Here is a 19,369-nt window from a genome sequence, read left to right as displayed (position 1 = left end):
TTCAAGGTTTTACGGGAGACGGGAGAGTTATGGCAGTTGGGTCTGCGTCGGCTCCCCGCCAAGGAAAGGGATCCGGGCATCGTCAGCAATCTACGCCGCCTCTCCATAAACAAAGTGAGCCGGGTGGCATCTTAAATGTTTTTTTTTCTGAACAAACACAGCCTCTCACACAGCACACGCACACACAGCACGGTGAAATAACGTTACCATTAATGTGGTTTTATTAATAATAACAGTATCTCTTTTAATGAACATTGCAGATACATAATAGAAAATAAATCAGAAAACAGGAGAGACGTCGTCTCAAGAGTCGTGAAAGTGCCTGGAATAATTCTGTGCTATATATTGTCATTGTTATTCACCATCGTTATCACCTTTCCCATCAAAGCCACATCACCAGAAAGTCGTCATGAAACAAAAGTGTGTGTGTCGTCCCGCCCAGAAAATGTTTGTATTCACAGAGCTCCCCAAAGCAGCAGACTCCTGTCGAAATCTCATCGATTCGTCGCGTTTAAAACCTCCAGTCAGGATTAGGATTTCTGCTTTGAGAGGCCTTGTGATTCAATGATTGGTTTCATGAATATGGCTCGATTGTCTTCATCTTAATCATGTCATTGTCTTGATTATATTTACACAATGCCTTATCAAAGAGCACAGCAAACTGGTGGTGCTCTTAATCCATGTGTTACTTTTCATACGAGGGGAAAGAGTGGATAAATATCGGCCTGGTTTAAATGATCTATTTGAAAAAATCTCCAATAACACTGAATATCCCCCAAAAAATGCAGGCCTGGTTTGAAATATTCTCTGAAAGTAGAATTAAAACAAAGATTTGAAGGAGATAAAAAGGGGTGGGGGAAGGAACACAAGTTGTCATTTATTGTTTACATGTTCAACACTTTGCATATTTTATGGCACTAAATGAAACATCTATGAGATGTTGCAGGTATTTTTAGTATGAGGTTAGTTTCTCGAAAACAAAATAAAAAATGACATGGCACAGCTGCAGGAGGATAAGTGAGAATAGCTCTTGATTGGATGAATCACGATGGGGGAAAAAGAAAAAGCATTTTGTAAATGGTTTACTTTAGCTTGCTTTGGTCTAAAGTAGCATTTCTATTGTAGTTACATATACACCAGGATTTAATTTGCATTTCGAACAACATTCTCGTCACTTTATTTTGAAGGGTTTCATTCTAAAAGGCTTTGAGGAAAACACGCCTCATGTTGATTATTGGTCAGTAGGGCAACGATATAATCCTCTAAATGTTACTTTTATATTAATAACTAAACAATCACAAGTTGTTTTGGAATGAAACTCTTCATCATCATCATCTTCATACATACCCAACTGTGATGTGAAAGCCCTATTTTATTTATTAGAGAGCGCAACTCAACAAGAGGGAAATGGCGAACAAGTAACAGAGCTGTCATTTAAGAAGAAAATGAACGACTTTTGTAGCCCTGGACAGCCTTGTTTGGTCCTACAGAGGAAACCAGGTAGAGTAAATGCTTCGATGGATGCCATGGCTTTCTCCTCCATCCGCACTGACATCGTGGAGAGCTCCGTCCTCGCTTGTGAGTTGTTGCAGTGGCTGTGAAATCAACAAGAAATAGAAAAAAAATACAAACCCACAAAGCCTGCTGAGCTGCGATCAGTTGTGTGGTTGAAATGTCAAAAACGCCCCTTTTTTAAATGATGAAAACAAACTTTTTTTTCTCTTGCACTATAAGACATTTAGTGAATGACCTATCGATTTTCGTGAGCTATGCAGTTCCACATAACAAAACATTGTTCTTTTTTTTTTTACCCGAATCCTTCTATCACAAACTTTATAGGTATAACTTCTCTAAGCAAATATCCCTCAGTTACAAAAATAGACTTTTCTTTTTTCATAAAATAATACACATAATTACTTTTTCAGTGATATAATCATCTGTTAAGGTAAATAGCAAGGCTGTTTTTTTTAAAAAGTAAATGTTATCGTGAGAGAAACAGAGAGATGTGAAGCCTAGCACCATGTTCTTCATTTCCCCCTTCACAGAATTTTCCGAAAGCGTTCCGTCAATTTGGGTAAAAACCCGTCTGTTCCTCCGCTCTCTGGCCTTCAAGTTTTGCATATTCTGGTTGAGCCCAGATCCTCAACCCTTTACAGCAGTCAGCGGAAAACTCAAATCTCAAGTCTTACGCATCTCCTGAAGGCTTTTTGACCCTTCCCACCCCCCGAGAAAAACCCCAAAAGCTTTATAAACTACACCAGCCAAGAAATAAAGATAAAGGTAACAACGGTTTAACCAACACATCTCACAGGCCATTGCTTCACTTTTGTACAAACTGAAACAAAAAGAAATAAAAAAAAAGAGTCCAAAGTGATGATAAAACATAAAGAAGAAACAAGTCCCAAACACTGTTGCTACAAAGAATTAGAAAAACGTATGTACAGGACCCTGTATTCCTTGACTCTCTGGATGAATTATCATAGGTGTTGGCTTGTGTTACGTGAGTGTTTATACAGGCATACAAAAAGTTCTCCTTGCTTCTTTTTTTTTTTTGTTGTTCAGTAGAACTTTTGTGGTTCAGTTTCAATAAAAGCTCTTATTGGACCAAAAACAAACAAAACAAAACAAAAATCTGCCACCACCTCCTCCAGCTCCAGTTTGTCCAGTGATGCCCCATCCTCCCCTCCCCGTCCCCTCCTTTTGTTTTTATCTGGTGCAAATTCAACAGCAGCAAGTAGCTTAGTGCCATTCCGGTCCATCCGGTGCGTTCAGGGTCCAAGTGCCAATTGGTGAGTCCTCCCTGTGTTGGACATCGTTTAGATCCACAGTCTTACCCCGCCCTGCACCGTCCCTGTCACCAGATGACACTGGATATACTGGTCTCTCTGGGGAGCAGCGGCAGCATGGCGTTGTTGCCGTGGCCTTCCTCCAGACTCTGCTGGCGTGGTGACTTGGACTGCGGCCGCTGTCCGTTGATGAGCGTCATGGGGATGTTGCAGTAGGTGTGCTGGTTGCCTAGCGAGGAGAGTGGAGGGAGCGTGCCGCCGGGTGGCAGGTCGTAGTCGTAGCTACGGTAATAGTGTTTCTGCCTCATCTGGGTGTGGCAAGAGTTGTGAAAGGTCGAGCGCAAGTCCGGGTGTGCCGTCGCCATGGCGGTGGAGGTGGCCGCTGCCATGGAGATGGCCGAGACGGTCTGAAGCTCGCCGAAGGGGCCCTGCTCGCTGACGTCCAGCACCTGCTCGTGGGAGATGCTAAGGGGCTCCATTCGCTTGAAGGGCATCTCGTAGAGCAGCTGCTTCCAGAACTTGGAGTTGAGCTTGTTGCTGGACGAGCCGCGCCACTTGATGACCGTCAGCATCTTGATGGTGTGTTTGAGGGCCTCCACCTCCTGGTAGTTCATGATGCCTCGTAGCTCGGCGCACTCGATCAGGATGACTTTGATCTCGCCGGTCACCAGCATGTTGCGCAGCCGCGTCTCCAGCTCAAAGATGCTCCACCCCCTCCGCACCACGTAGCTGGGCGTCATGACGATGATGAGGCGCTTGCTCTGGTCCACGCAGCGCGCCACGTCCTCGATGTAGGCTGGACACACAGACAGAGACGGAGACAGGGATGCCTCACTTTGACAGATTAAGAGGACAAGTAAAATCCTGTTTGCTGGTCGATTCAAATAATCCTGACAAGTTTACATGTAACTACACAGAGTTGATGAGTGATGAAAATATGATGAAACATTACACAGGCTATTTGAAGAACTCTCTTGGCCTCATTGCGAATTTGTACCAAACTACTCTCCTTTTATCAAAGTTTCAAACAAACAAGGCCAATCAAGATGAGAATAAAGTGCAAAGTTTGAAAACAGGATTAAAAAATTGAAGATGTAAAAACAACATTAAACATCGGATGGATTATAAAATGCTCACTGGCTCTAAATTATTCCACCATCTGGTGTGCGGATGATGATACACGAGATGAGGATAAAACAGATCTGTGATTTTATATGCTAACTTAAATACGCAGCTACATAATCTGCGGCATTTAATAATACAGAACAAGAGAATCAATTGATTTTACACTCAAAGCAAAGCGAGACACAGGTGTCAGCTTAAACTCTCATCCGTCACGAGGAGGTAAAATAAGTTTACAGTAAATACAGTATTGTGCTCACGTCCCTAATGGGTAACTCAGCTGCTTGGGTAATAATGAATGTGATTAAGTTTCTCCCCAGGCCTTTCCTCGGTGTCAGGAGGAGGAGGGAAGTGTATGAATAGAGGCGTGAGTGCAGCTAATGCCTGCTTTTATCCCTTTCTTGGCCAAGACAAAGACAGAGTGGCTCCTCAACAGCAGGTACGCCGGATTAACTGGGCTTCGCTTCCCGATCAAAGCTTGTGACCCTCTTGTGTGTGGAGAAAAACTGCGATTAGAGAGAAAGTGTGGGCGAGCGAACAATTTCTTGGTCTTAAAGCAAACAAACGCCACATTTTTCATCTCTGACCTCCACTCCGTATCTCAGATAGCAAACTGCTTCTTTCATGTCACGCTCCCGCCTGAGGCTTGGTGATGAGAGGCACCTGATTAAAGTAAACTTGGATTTGAAGTTGCCCTTTACTTTGGCATGACAAGTCAATCTCTTTGCTGTTTGGTAATTGGTCCTCAAGCGGTAATTCGCTGCCATGTTTCCCCCGGAGCTACGGCTCCCCTGTAAGGTTACAGCCTGCTCAGTTGAGGTTAAACCAACTTTTTTCTCTTATCTTATCATGAATAAAACAAATGGGAATGGATAAATGGATACTATATAATTAGCTAATGAGCTGTAATTTCTTTTTATGTTTTGAATTGATTAAACTGAAAGTAAATCTGCCCTCTCGGGGCGCTGCCTGGTAACTTTTTATAGCTTTATAGATTAACATCATCCTTTCAGAGACTTTCAGCTGTGCAGTGTAACCGCTGCACGTGTAATAATAGAGCCATGTCTACATAAAGACTAAATCAAAGTTAAATTAAATTGGGCAGAAAATCAGTGATGCCCTGCTTTATAGTTTATCTATTTTATTAAATGCATCCAAACCACAAAAAACGATCCTGTAATAAACAATCTCTGGATAATCTCAACAGTACACTTGTAGTAAAAGACTGCATTAAAGTCTTGCTAGCAAAATAAAATCCCCTAGATATTACCAATGTTAACACGTTCCTGTAGTCACATTACATTTGACTGTAATTCAATAATTACAGCTCCTGAATTCAGTAATCACATTACAGTAACTTGTTTCTTGGAGTTATTACATTTGGTTTGACTCCTACTCTGATTCTTTGTGCTGGTGTTGATGAACTTTGGAGTTTCCTTTGCGAGAATACTTTATTCAAGAACTTAAAAGGTAGAAAGATCTCGAGTATGTTGTTCGACGTAGTTTAAAGATATGAATTTGTGTTGACAACATGAGCATATTAGGTCCTTAATAATACCAGATATTGTGCTAATATACATAAAGAAATGACTGTCTTCAGGATTAAACTGTCTACACTAAAGGACTGCATTGCTTCTTTAAAAAGTAATGTGAATAACAGTCTCATAATTGGGTATTGCAGCATGTACAGTACAAAAACTACACACATGCATTATTTAAATGTTTCCTATGCTAAACATCTGCATTTTTGTCATGCAGTCATCTTCCCTACATATTTTGTCTCTGTAAATATGAACTGTATATTAAAAGTGGATGTAGCCTCAGAATTGCTTTAAATCTGCATTCTTTATAACAGTCAGCAGGGGGCGACTAACCTGCTTGCATAAGGAGGTCTGATTGTATTGAAGGCTGAGTAAAAAGTAATTTCTCACTTGATTTCTTACTTCAGCAAACATTTTCCTGATCAGTTTATGGTCTTATATGGTATAGAACGATGTTAATGTAGTAAATTACTGTCTCATTTAGAGTAAAATAGTGGATTAAGATTATTAAGTTACTTTAAATGAAGCCATTTTTTTCCCGTATATTTGGTATATTTAAGGGCTTGACTCCTTGTCTTCACAAATCACTATGTTTTAATGGTGTTTTGTGTACTTTAAGTAACAGACAGAGGCCTTGTTTGCCTGTTAGGTCTGGTTTGAAACGCACAAGATGGCAATGACTGAATGCTTTCCATAAACCAGTCATAACTTCCATCTTTTATCTATTGGGGAAATCCTGACTTCCTACTTTGATTGGCAACCAACCATAGTTAATTCCAGTGAAGCAGCAGCTACACTTTAAGTGCAGGTTAGACAGTATGACATTTCACCTACAACCCCCTTCATTTATTTTAATTGTGCCTGATGTGTGATTGGTTAAGTTTACATCAGATATTCTGCAGTATTTAAAGTAAACTTTTCCTCATTTTTAGACATATTTACTGCAATTACATGCATGCCAGTTAAGACAACACAGAGCCTTTAAAATACATATTGTGACTTACATCTATTTACTATAAAAACACCAAAAAACTTTGGATAATTCTTTAACTCAAGTAATACCCAAGTGGAAAAAAGATAAAGAAATGATCATTTTGTTGGTCATTGTAAATAATTCATATATTTACAGCTAATGTTTTTACTGATGGTTCCGTTATATTTCTTCAATACTTAAAATATCAGTAAATACTGCGTGGTCAAGAATTAATTATTCATTGCCAATCTTGACAACGTAAATTAAGCTGTTCACCACTTGGGAAATCATTATTACCAACCTATAATCCCTCACAATTTATTACAAAGCGCCACCAAAATCTTTTTAGACAGAATATTACTGGTTTGATCAGGAAATCTGTGTCGGTGTGTGTTGACACGAACGTTAAAAGTCTGTGGAGAAAGTACCTCTAAGTAGTCTTGTGTCATCCTGGAAATGATCATTGGTGAAACCTAAACATAGATATTTACATTCAAAATTTGATCAAAAGATTTGCAGAACATTTGTTTTGCATTAAAAAAAGAAAACAACTCTGTCAATGTGGGGACATGGCTCTGGCATAAACTGTGTGCCTCCACTGATGCGCTACTGGCGATTGTGAAACGGTAATCGCGCTGACCAGTTTATTCCAGTTTAATATGGGACATGTAGCATAAAAAAGCAAAGGAAAAGAATTTTATTTGGGTGGTAGGAGTTCAGCAAAGACTCGTCCTGTGATAAAAACTACTACACGTAAACTAGAACAGTATGGGAGAAATGCACCAGAGTGGCGAGATGCTTAAAAATAATCCAGCATACTGTGGAATAACAAGTTGCTAATCAGCAGCTCAGGAGAAGGATTGTTGACATGCTGAAACCCCCAAATGGCCAAAACTGTGTTTATCTATAGCCCAGGATTATGCTTTATTATATCAAATGTTGAGATGCTAATACATTCCCAATGGGAGCTAAATATTTCTACACAGACACAATAAACCAGCGAGCTGTGCCACCAAGCTGGAATTGTGGGAGACGTACTTCTGATTCCTCTCAATCCTTGCATTTTTATGCCATTTTTCCCATATTACAACAGTCCCCCTGTACTGAGCACATAATCACAGCAAGGGATTCAGTTTATAACCTTGGCACAATGCCACTGAAGAGGAACATAATTAGTAATGGCGGTATGTGCGGGAAGACAGGCAGATGCAAGTATTCAAATGGAGGCTAATAACATAATGATATTATCAAACTCATCTGTGTGATGAGTTAATCAAAGGTAAGCATAGGGCATGGTGAGAGGCTCCACTAGATATACACTGTGGTACAACATGCATTAATACCCATGCAAAAGGAGGGCCTTTTTGTTTGATTGTACAGCTGACATCATTGCACAGCAGCATGCAGAGGCACAGCGTGTTTGGAGCTGGATCAGGAATACGGACTAATAATAGGCTGCTAATTATGTTGCATATGTAATATAGGTTATTATGCCTCCCACGGGCTTTAACAGTGTAGATCGCGCACTTTTAAAACTTTGGTACGGAAAGACTGAAGTAGTAAGTCCAGGGACTGTCTTGCATTTTAATGTGGTGTTGAGTGGAGGTGCAGTGTATTATGTCTGGCTAGCTTAATTAATCTACAACAATGTATAACTGCATGGAATTTAGTGAAGTAGAAGTGTAAAGCAGCACAAAATGGAAAAAAGGGACATGTCATTAGTTACTTTCCACTTTCCACAACTTATAATTTAGCTATTTTCCATTAATCTCAATCTATGGCATAAAATGTCTCAAGGATTAATAGAGCAGCTATTATATGACCTCTGAATCTATCTGAGCTCTTCCGTTGGGTGATTAACAGTTTAATGACCAATCTTTCATCTCAACATGTGTACTACAAAACACTAAAACCAAGTCAAACTAAACCTCAGAGGTGCTGGTGTACTTTAAAAGCTTGTATAATTGCTTGAACTAAAGGCTCCTTGAACAGCCACATGAACAGCTTCTTTCTAGGAAGTAGAACATTTGTTGTGAGATGCTTTTAGCAGAGGCGCCAACCCATACATTCAATAACTATGATTTGTCATTGATTTGGAGCACTCAGATTTAACGTTGCGGTCGAAGCTGTCAGATCCTACACAATAAAAACAGAAAGGCAGAATGGACCAATTATTCCAGTGCTTCTATAAAGGGTTACACCATGTCACACCTGCGGTGTAAAGTTCCCAATAGACACTACCAGTCATTTAAAGTGGACGTTTTTCTCTGGAGGGTTATTAAATGTCATCAATGACATAAAAATCTATCTTGCTTTTTGTTTGTTTTTACAGCTTAAGCGTCCTTGGGTGTGTTTTCATATAAAAGTTAAGCAAATTTTGAGTAAACTTTTGAAATATGTTTTCAAATATTGACAAAAACTTAAATGCGAAGAAGCTTGTTTGCAAGGCTTAACAGTGCCGTCAGAAGGTGGTGGTAAAGGTTCCATGGCCGTAATAAACAGAGTAGAAGAAGCAATTTTACCAGCTGTCATAAAAACTTGAAGAAGAAGAAACAAACTAAATTTAAATTGAGAAAAGTTCTTAGGAATTGTTTTGAATTTGGCAAATTGTAGTTATTTCACATCAGCTGGATTCGGTCACTTGAGTTAAATGATTGCTCCGTTTTTTTCAAATTTTGCAACCTACGCTAACCTTTTCAAGTGCAGTACTTAAAAATGGAAACAATGAAACTATAAGGCTGATATTGAAAAGACTGTTTCAGCCTTGTATCTACTTCTAGCAGAGAGTTTCAGCTTCCCTTTTAGTGCAACAGATATGATCAGTTTTATTGTTTTAGTTCCTTTCATGAATCTCGGCCGATATGTTTTCTCATGCTAAAGTCTTACCTGGGTTTCTGCATCCCAATATTTGAAACTTCTTTTATGAGCTGTATATTTGATACATATCTTACTGCTGACTACTGGATAAATACGATGAAAACCATGAAATTCTAATCCTTTCTTGTTTGTTTTTAACCCAAAGTTTAAACTGAAGAACCCTTAAATGAACCCCTTTAGGACACTGATCCACTTCAGTGCAGCCAGCGGTTAGAAAAAGCTCATTTCGTAATGATCAAATGGAAAAACAATGATGGTCTTACAGGTCGGTGTTATGCCACAACACAAATGCATAACAGAAAAAAACAACAAACAAGGCATCACCACTGCACTGACAACAGCAACACGAGCAACACCAAGCGACAAAAAACATTCGACACAACTTGACATCGCCGTGAGAGAGAGAGCTTACTTCCTGTGGGGATCAAATCCCTGTCTGGAATGAAGAGTTTATACCCATAATGCTTCTCCAGCACGTCGGGGAGGATCTCCAAGGCAAAACGCTCCTCCTCCCGGGTCTCCTGGCTCCACTGGTCCGGGTCCACTTTGGTGTAGGACAGGTAAGCATCATAGTCCTTGTTATCTGCAGGTAGAAGGAGGAAGGCAGATGCTGACATGGGTGTTTCGTAATAAAGCAGAAGCAGGGAGAGAAAAATGAAGCCTTGGTCTCAGAATAAACACGCTGTTCCCTTGAATACTCGCACCGCTTCATGTATGAGCAATAAAAAGCTCCCAAAACCACTTTGGTTCAATTAAATGCGCATACATTTTATGATTCCAACACAATGTTTCCTACGTTGGTCAGCAAAGTTACGCGGTGCTATCTCCCAGATGCACACAATCTATTTTCATACTGGTGCACAGAGAGCTATTCATTCACTGGGAGGCTTCATTGAGATGGGACGCCTCCGTTACACTGACCTCTGGGCACCTCTGCCCATCTGAGTGCTTTTCATTACAGCTCCGTCCCCACTGATGAATAATGTTGCCTTGATAGCTACTTTGCCCACTGCAAGCAAAACAAATTAGACTCCAGCCTGAGCTAAACGCCCAACGCTGCCTGCTAGGCCGGCACATGGCGCGCTTCCATCACCCACATGAAAGCTCTGATTGATGACGGGTTTGAAAGGGCTGAGCTGAGAGACGGAAAGTGAGAGTTGGGGGAAGACTTAATGTTTGAATCAGGAGAATGGAAGACATGAAGGTGACAGATTCCAGAGCTCTCGGCTAATACATATGAACCAATGGCTCGCAGCTCCTATGCCAATCCACAACTCTACGGCAACAGTTTGAGAAGGTCCTCAGCACAAAGCCGAGCTTGGTGGCCAATACGATGTGGAAGAACTTGACCAGCATGCTCAACTCACTGACGTTTAAACTGGACATTCCACTGCAATAGAGATTCATATTTTAAGGACTTTTTTGAAACCAGAGTTACTATAAAAGCTGTTGAAATGTCAAATTTCAATGATTTATTCAGTTGGATTCAAACCCAGTTGGTCAGAAGTAATGCAATCAGATTTCAGTATTCGGATTGGCTCAAATGATGGGATGTTTTGATTGAAACATTATCCAGATCGAACCCAGTGTGTGTTCTTCAAAACATTCTTTTAGGGGGAGTAAAATGTGATTTCTAAATCTGCATCATTCTGATCAAGATTAAAGAAAAAAAAAATAGAAACTATCTGCACTGGCGTGGGCCTGGGATCTTTCTGCATGGAGTTTGCATGTTCTCCCTGTGCATGCGTGGGTTTTCTCCGGGCACTCCGGCTTCCTCCCACAGTCCAAAAATATGCTGAGGTTAATTGAGTACTCTAAATTGCCCGTAGGTGTGAATGCGAGTGTGATTGTTCGTCTGTGTATGTAGCCCTGCGACAGACTGGCGACCTGTCCTGGGTGTCCCCTGCCTTCGCCCAAGTCAGCTGAGATAGGCTCCAGCACCCCCCGCGACATTAATGAGGATAAAGTGGTGTATAGAGGATGGATGGATGGATGGATCTGCACTGGCAGGGCTCATTAGGTTTGAGTGGTAAATGTGATTTTTTCCTTTATGGTGAACTTGCTGTTTCGGCTACAGTTGCTTTGACAAAAATCAGATACAATATGTGTCAAATTTTGGGTCGCATGAATCCGAAATGAAAAATTACTGATTCTAAGTGTTTCGTTATTCACTAAAACCATCACATCTGTGCCACAAAAAGAGGAAAACATCAGAACTGGGACACGCTGAGCTGCAGTGTGAACACAGCCTTTGAGGTATTCTCATTAGAGACACGATGCAAAGTTTGCAACTCAGAGTTCCTGTCTTCATTACCACTCTGGTCGCTCTGCTTTATAGTGGCCACCTGCAGCGGTGGAGACGTGTCGCGATAAGACACTGGAAGCAATGAGAGCTGAAGATTAGAGATTCAAGTTAAGAAAAGGTGAAGGCAGATGAGTTAAAGAGGAGAGAGTTTAGGATCAATTCTCCGTACAGAATCCCAATTTTCATTCTTCTAATATCCTCTCCTTTCTGCTTCTCTCTGAGCCGTGAGACTGTCAATAAGAGTCACTCACTTTCCAGTGGGTAATCTTGATATTTGGCAAGTTCACGGCGCTCTTAGGTGATGCGACGTAATTAATCGAACTTGTTTTTATAACTCGCGATTCATTTTACAACATCAGGGACATGTAAAAATAATTGAAATGTAACCTCGTAATCACTTAGTGTAACTAACTCTGAGGCTTATATTCTGTTGCACGGTGACATAAATCTCCCTCTGTTTTTCCTCTGCTAGCTCTTAAATGAAAGCTGTGTAGGCAGATCAGGGGCTATTTTAGTGGAGATGATTCACTCATCTGTAGTGAGAAAGGAGAGGGTGAATCTGCAAGGCGGAGTGACCTCCCTTTCCTCCATCTCCTCTTGTATCTTGAGAAATCCCTTCTTCCTGGATCCTGGAGAGGACTTTACCTACAAAACCGAGTGTTTGTGTTGGGACTGCAAAGGAAGCTGCTTGACCAACGCTCTCGTGCACATGTGGAGGGAGGTTTGGTGGACGTACATGTGCATTCAGAGCCCACAGTTAGATTGTGAACTCTTGAACTCGTGGTGGAGCGAGCCAAGCGAGTCGGAGGCGTAATCTCTGGGATATCTCTGGGCTCCATTACATTTAATGGAGAGTAGATTGGAACGTAGCACACATATTCAACTCTGAAGATACAAAAGCACATGGGCTGGACTGCGAATGAGGAGCTGAGCACTATTTTTTGTTTTTTTTGGAAGGCAATGTTTTGTTTTCCATAATTTAATTTGGCCAAAATAACATGGGTTTGCATCAGACAGCATTTTGAGATAGTTTGGTCCTCGGTGCTTTGCTTATTTGGCTCAGTTCATACTTATGCATTCTACCATGTAAGACACAAGGTCTGCTCCCATCCGTTTAAATGGAGAAAATATGTGAAATTATGGTAATTTATTAGAATTCAACACTGGACAAAAGCTAAAGCCTCCCAATAGATCAACTGGAATCAACATTAGAAAAGAATTCAGTGCAGAGATGTATTAATAGGACGCCTTGGATTAGTCCAAGGACTCTGACACTAAAAAGGCTTTTAAATATCTACTGAATATTCACCAGAGGGTTCTTGTATTTGCTATTGACGTCTAATTTATTCGTCACTCATGATGCCCACTCTCCTTTTTAGAGGGGCCATCATAGAAAAAAAGAAAATTCTATGTTTAAAAACCAATTTAAAATTTCATATATACACATAAAATGCAAAATTACCAAATATGAATGTTTCCAACAAGAAATGGACAAAGAAAAATAGCAATGTGGGGTCAACAGTCATGTTTTTGGCAATTTTAATGCCTCTATTTAACAGTAACTGTAGAGAGAATTAATAAATATGGGGTAAGAGAGTAGTAAATTTGCTGTTCAGGGTATTTACACCCTAGCTAGCTCATTATTTTTTATAGTAACCAAATCAAAAAGATTCCTTCAAGCAAACCGCCTTGGAAACAATTATGAAATAGCAAACCCATAAAATAGTAATCTGAGCTCAGAGTCCTTTCAGGATTTTCCAAAAACCAAGGTCTAAACATTTATTTAATGTTTAAACAAACCTGAGAATGTTTAAAATGTCTTCCTCTAATGTCAAAATGTCTTCTAACATAAAAAATATCTTGTAATACCAATTAATTCTCACAATAAAATATGAAACAGATTCATTTTTCTACAAGTATTGAAATCAAATCCTGTAATTATCCAAATTATCACATGAAATATTCCACATCATAATAAGAAATGTTTCTTTCTGTACATTTTTAAATCTGTATATGCATTTTTTTAACACGATAAACATCTCGTGTAGCTGGTTTTGGAGCTTCCATATTATTTTAAGCAGAAAAGCAACTATTTATTTTTTTATTTGAACAGCTGGAAGCAATGCAAGTTTGGCAAAATGCTTGTGTAAGTGACTCCAACAACTTTCGGAGCAGTAATTAGGCAACTACTCTAAATTTTACCCACACAAGAAAGTATTTCGCGCAAACTTCTTTTCTTTCTTCTTTCTGACAACACAACTCCAGAAAAACACAACACCGCTTGACCTTGCGATTATGAACGTGGTATTTATGCTGTTTACCTCTGCATTTTAAGTACGCTAATCAAACAGCGTGCGGTATGGCTCCCTGCGTGCGCGGGAAAACTATAAATGTCCAGTATCGCCAAACTCCACCGAACACAGACAGAAGCCTCATAATTCCACGCCGCGCTTGACAACTCTGACATTCGTATTTATGGCGGAGTGCTGATGAGTTCCCACCTCTTTGTCAGGCCCGCTCGGCTGTTGTCATCATGAAGCCTATTATTGATTCCACTGACACCCACACAATGTGACAAGTGAGCGGTCTTTAACTAAATTGCGCCGCTGACAAATAGGCGACAGTCCGTCCTATTGTTGCGTTAAGCTTACAATTTTACATCTGGCAGAAGAGGAGAGGCAGGCGTTCAATTAGCACTTCAAGTGGCCACAATGAAACACAAGCACTTTCTTGGCAGTGTGTGCAGAGTTATGCTGGGGAGAGAGAGAGAGAGAGACGGGGGAAAAAAAAACATTGCTGTGCATCCAGACTCTGGCTTAAGGGCTTTATTGATGAAAAATGTGTGTGTGTGCATGTGTGTGTGAGACAGACTATATCTTCTATGCAGCTATTTCGCCCCATCAGTGCAGCAGTTACCATAGAGATGGGAGCTCGGTTTAACCAGCTCCTGCCATTGCTTAGCGACTGCTTTGCCTCCACTTCACTGGCAACTGTTTCCAGTTGGGTGTAATGCCTCAGCCTTCACCTACAGAGCGCTGTCACGGGAACCCGCAGATGACTCGCCAGGTGCAGGTGCGAACACGCCGAGAGGGTGGACGGCGAGGAGATCTAATCGACCGCGGCGTGGAGGAAAGTATCACGGGCTCTCCTGAGAGCTCCAGAGGCAGCGTGCTGTGTCTTATTGAACCTGATCCCCTTATACTGGAGAACAAATTGAAAATCTGTTTCTCTCTCCAAGCACTCACTCGGGTGGCACAATTAAAGGAGACAATAGCTGTTTGGCATTAAGTTCAAGGTTTTATTTCTTCTTCTTCTTCTCGCCCTTTTTCAACACAACTGCCTCTGGGCCATCCATTAAGGCAAAGTCCCCCCCCCCATTTTTTTATCCAAGCTGGAAGCCCAACATAGCCAGAGGTAATGACTTTCATTGAAACGTCTCATGTAGCAGCCATCACAGTTAAGCAGAGCTGGGAGCACGCGAGGAGAGGAGAATGCTTTTTACCTTTTAACGCTCATAACTCTCTCGCTGTCTCTCTTTCCGCTACGTACAGTCCCTCAGCTTCTCTGAACTAATCTCATTCCCCCTGAATTCATTGCGGCGCTGGTACTTGAGAGACTCATTACAGGGGAATCAAATTAAAACTTGCTCCTTGTCTCAGTTTGATGCATTTTCAAGTCAAGACTCATCCACCAGGCCCAATCAAAGGTTTTTTTTCCTTTTACTGTTGCTGATGGGGCCCCGGAGTTAATGTTTTTGTCTGGCACAGGGGTTGTGTTTTCATTTGCTTTATGGCGAGCAGAATATATTACCCTTTCACTCATGTGCAGTTTGCATGCAGACATGAGAAAGCACACAAGCTCTGCACGATCAGAAAGCTCCTCTGGCTTTTCTGCTTTTGAAAAAAGAATTCTCACAACAGTAATTCGGGTCCAGGCACCAAATGGTGCGAAGACTCTATTGAAACCAATGGACTTTGTCTTTTTCTTCTTCGGATGAAAGAAATGCATTTTTGAGGCTATACAAATACTTGAAAACATGAGAAAATTTGCACACACAACTTGACTTCTTCTAACTCCTTCTTGACCAACTCATTCATTGTCTTTTTTTGCCGTTTTCTTTTTTAAAATAAACTTTCGAAAACGAAAAAAAAACATATTTTAAAGGGAAATACACATGTATGTGGCAAAATGGCTCCATAGCCCCCCCTGCAATATTATTACTATGAAATTTGGTACACATCTGCAACACATCAGGACGCACAAAAAAGTCTCTTGCATAAATACCCAAACCCCAACAGGAAGTTGGCCATTTTGAATTATGTGTCAATTTTTGGACCATTTTGGACCAATTTTTGCACTTTATCAAAAGCTATGAATTTAAACAGCGTAACCCTGACAGAGCTGAAATTCGGCCAGGATGTACACCAGGCATGGGTGATCAAAAGTTAACAAGATGTTCTGCACAAGTCTCAGGGTGTGGAAATGGTGGCTGGTGGAATTTCAACAATCCACCATGAAACAGGAATTGCTGTCTAACTAGCCAGTACATGCTTGGATTTGCCTAAAACTTTACATGTATGATCAGACTCCAGCCCTCAAAACATCCATGGGCTGAAATACACTCTCAGTTGCAGCGCCACCTAGTGGACATGCTTGGATTTACTGGCCAGCAAGGATGCGAGGACCCGTTCAACACTGCTTTCAGCTTTAGTATATATATTTTCCTCATAAACAACCTCAGTATTCAGCAGAGTGAAGAGCAACATTGGCGGACAAAAAGTGAACGAACCTAAGCAAGTTATGTATTACATTTTTCCACAACATAGAGAGGAAATTACTGTGAAAACTTTTAAAGCGACATTTAAACTGCTGTGTGTCTGATAAACCTTCAAACACAAAAAGAGGACTTGAGGCTATTGTCACTGGGGAAAAAATAGTATATCTGCCTTCTCTATAATGGATTTCTCCCTGTGTGATTGAAGCCATTGCAGCCCGATTCAGTGGGAGTGGCACAGAAATCTGATGATGTGCAGCTATTAAACTCCACTGCATGCTGCTCCAGAAATATACACATTAATCAAAGTGGTGTAAACCTCAGGAGAAGAGCTGTATCCCACCACTGAAGTTTTGACAACATATGCAGACATTAGCATGACGGTGGCATGTACGTTTGCAGCACATTTGGGCTTCACAAGTGACTACAATGTGTTTGGCTCATATCCAACAGAATAATAATAAGGAAAAAAAGAACCATACCAACCAAATGTCCCCTGAAATACAAAGCACATCACTAGCAGCTGCTGCATTCACAGCGTTTAAGTGATCAAGGACGCGTTTTCCCTTTAAAGCTAAACTGTGCAGCTTTGCCTGTTGGAGGTTCTGAAACGCAGCCAGAGGGAACTGTTTGAAAACCCAAACTTCATTACCCAGAAGTCATGCATTGTGATGTCAGGAAAACAGCACTCAGCGTGAGTAGTTTTACAAAGCTGGCTTGTGATTACTTTCTTTTTCATGCAAAGATGCAAATGTGACAAGAAAAAGACAACACACCAAAGATCGGTGCTGTTTAGGGGACAGTTTACTGCATATTTTGCAGGCAATTCCCGATTGAGCTCCTCCAGCGGGTCGAAAAGATTCACTAAAATTGACAACAGGATTTCTGAGTTGGAAACTATGGGCGGCTCTTTTCTGTTGCCGCCAATGTGTCATTTAGACCGATAAAACCGCGGAAACATTTACATAAAAATGCTGCCACATGCGGCTTAAAGATATGAAAAATAGCCCAGGTGTGTTCGGAGTAAAAAAATAAACCTGTGTGCAAAGCGGCAGCGATACTGTTCAGGTTTGGGATTTGATTCCTGCCGAGGGAAGAAAGGATGTTTTCACAGCAGCGCGAGGCCGCTTTAGAAATCACCCGCCAAACAGCAAACACTGTAGTATCACAGATTATACAGTGGGGAAAATAAATTACATCTTGCGTCTTATCTCATCTTACCTCCATCTATATCCTCGCTGCCAAAGTGGTTCCGGTAGAAGAGCATGAGCTCGATTCTGTAGCACTTGTACAGCGTCACCAGGCAGATCAGCAGCATCAGGATCGCTCCCAGACCGCCGGCCAACTCCACCGTGTACATCAGCTCAGCTAGTATGATAAACACAGAAAAAAAGAGAGGTTTTAGTGATTTGTTTATGCAAAATTAGGAAAACATGAGCATGAAAAGAACATTCATGGGCTGTGATTTTTAAATGTTCCTGTGATAGTCTGGAATCAACAGAACAGTCCATCAGTCACATCCAAGAAGATTACAAAAAACCCTACAAAAGGGTCGATTTTCCTGTGATTTCCAGCCACTGTGGACAACATGGGTGCTTCTCATTTGCCTTATTTGATGCGTCTCCACTCCGTTGGTGAATTGATTAGGTCTGCGATCAATTCCCTTATTTCTCTAAAAAGAGTCACCACGGACAGACCTGTCTCCAGCCATCGATTATCCTTGTATACAGCAAAATGTCAGATTTTTGTTATTTGTGATGCCCCTCCTGGCTTTTGTTCAGCGAGCATATCGAATTTACTTTTAACATTTACTGGCAGTTTAGTCGAACGGAATGAAAGATGACCCTTTTTACTGTCACATTAATCACTGTGTTTGTTTTTATTATTACACTGCAGACTCTGGATGCTGTAATGCATTTTATTCTTCACAAAATCACATTTTGCTCCGTCTTATTCTCTATGTCTGTGCACCAGCACACAGGAGCAGGTTTGTATCCCACAGCAGAACATCAATAAGTCATCAATCAAAAGGTTGTGCATGATGCAGTCATGATGGATAAGAAAAGCTGCAACCATCTGTTGTTAAAAGGTTGCATGTTGTGAAATGACTCCGCTGCACCTCCGCATTTGTTTGAAAAAGGCTTTTATGGTTCTCCTGTGGCTGTGTTCATTCAGTCTGTGTCACTTTTTCCTGCTTTTCCCCTCCATCTTTTCACGTTGCTCATTGTGGCTGGATTGGCTCCAGATGACACATAACTCAAACCGGAATGAAAGCACAACCGCTTCTATACCTGTCATTTAATGCCTCCTGGCGTGACTGGATAATGAAAAATTCACATTGAGGCAACCGCCACGACAATAGCATGTGACAGATCAGACCGCCGCGCTTATGAAGATCGGTTACGTGTGTGTACAGCTGTGGAGACGTAAAGCTCCCGGGCTGTTAGCTGAACTGCCTGCTCGACAACAGATCGAAGCGGCCCACTCTTCCCGCCATCCGTCACTGCCGTCGCCTGACATGAACCCGTGAGAACATGAAAAGGATCAGCGGGAGTTAAATACCAGGAACGGCTGGATTTCACTGATGATGGCTCGGTTTTACATCAGATTAGCCTAAACTGTGTGACTCATGCCGCTTTCAAAAGGTTTATACGGGGGCAATCTGATAGACAAATGGTCTATGTGTTGTCAGAGCTGAGTTCCTGGTTCAGCTCCCAGCTGAGCAGACCCTTGTTGTACGTCATTACCCTTATGTCTGTCCCCCGTTTTCCAATTCAATGGTATGTATATAGTGCCGTTTCACGACACAACTCATCTGGGAGCACTTCACTGAGTAAAGTCAAGTCAATACAAGACCAACATTACAAAGAGAAACCCAACAAATGCAAATATTCCTCGCAAACGATGAGGGCAAAAGAGAAGCTGCTTCAATCAAAAATGAAAGCAAAATACCACAAAGTTAGTCTTAAAAAGGTTCGTACAACAAAGATA

At 41.1% G+C, this 19,369-nt stretch overlaps 1 protein-coding gene across 2 annotated transcripts in view; it reads right to left on the bottom strand.

The window, feature by feature from the left end:
- Positions 1 to 2,538: 2,538 nt before the first annotated feature.
- The window catches only part of LOC110962283 (interleukin-1 receptor accessory protein-like 1), a 265,262-nt gene continuing 248,431 nt past the window's right edge, over positions 2,539 to 19,369 (bottom strand). The window contains exons 8-11 of one of the 2 annotated variants that reach the window (XM_051942388.1): positions 17,600 to 17,746; positions 9,712 to 9,882; positions 6,851 to 6,895; positions 2,539 to 3,582 (exon numbers count right to left, since the gene is read on the bottom strand). In XM_051942388.1, the coding sequence (XP_051798348.1) occupies positions 2,855 to 3,582; positions 6,851 to 6,895; positions 9,712 to 9,882; positions 17,600 to 17,746 (1,091 nt within the window). In that variant the 3' untranslated portion in view covers positions 2,539 to 2,854. The remainder of the gene's footprint in view (positions 3,583 to 6,850; positions 6,896 to 9,711; positions 9,883 to 17,599; positions 17,747 to 19,369) is intronic. The other variant, XM_051942389.1, reaches the window with a different exon arrangement.

This window comes from Acanthochromis polyacanthus, chromosome 22 (assembly GCF_021347895.1).
Source record: "Acanthochromis polyacanthus isolate Apoly-LR-REF ecotype Palm Island chromosome 22, KAUST_Apoly_ChrSc, whole genome shotgun sequence".
NCBI lineage: Eukaryota > Metazoa > Chordata > Actinopteri > Pomacentridae > Acanthochromis > Acanthochromis polyacanthus.
Note: the sequence above shows the minus strand (reverse complement) of the source record. Positions and strands in the feature narration are given on the sequence as shown.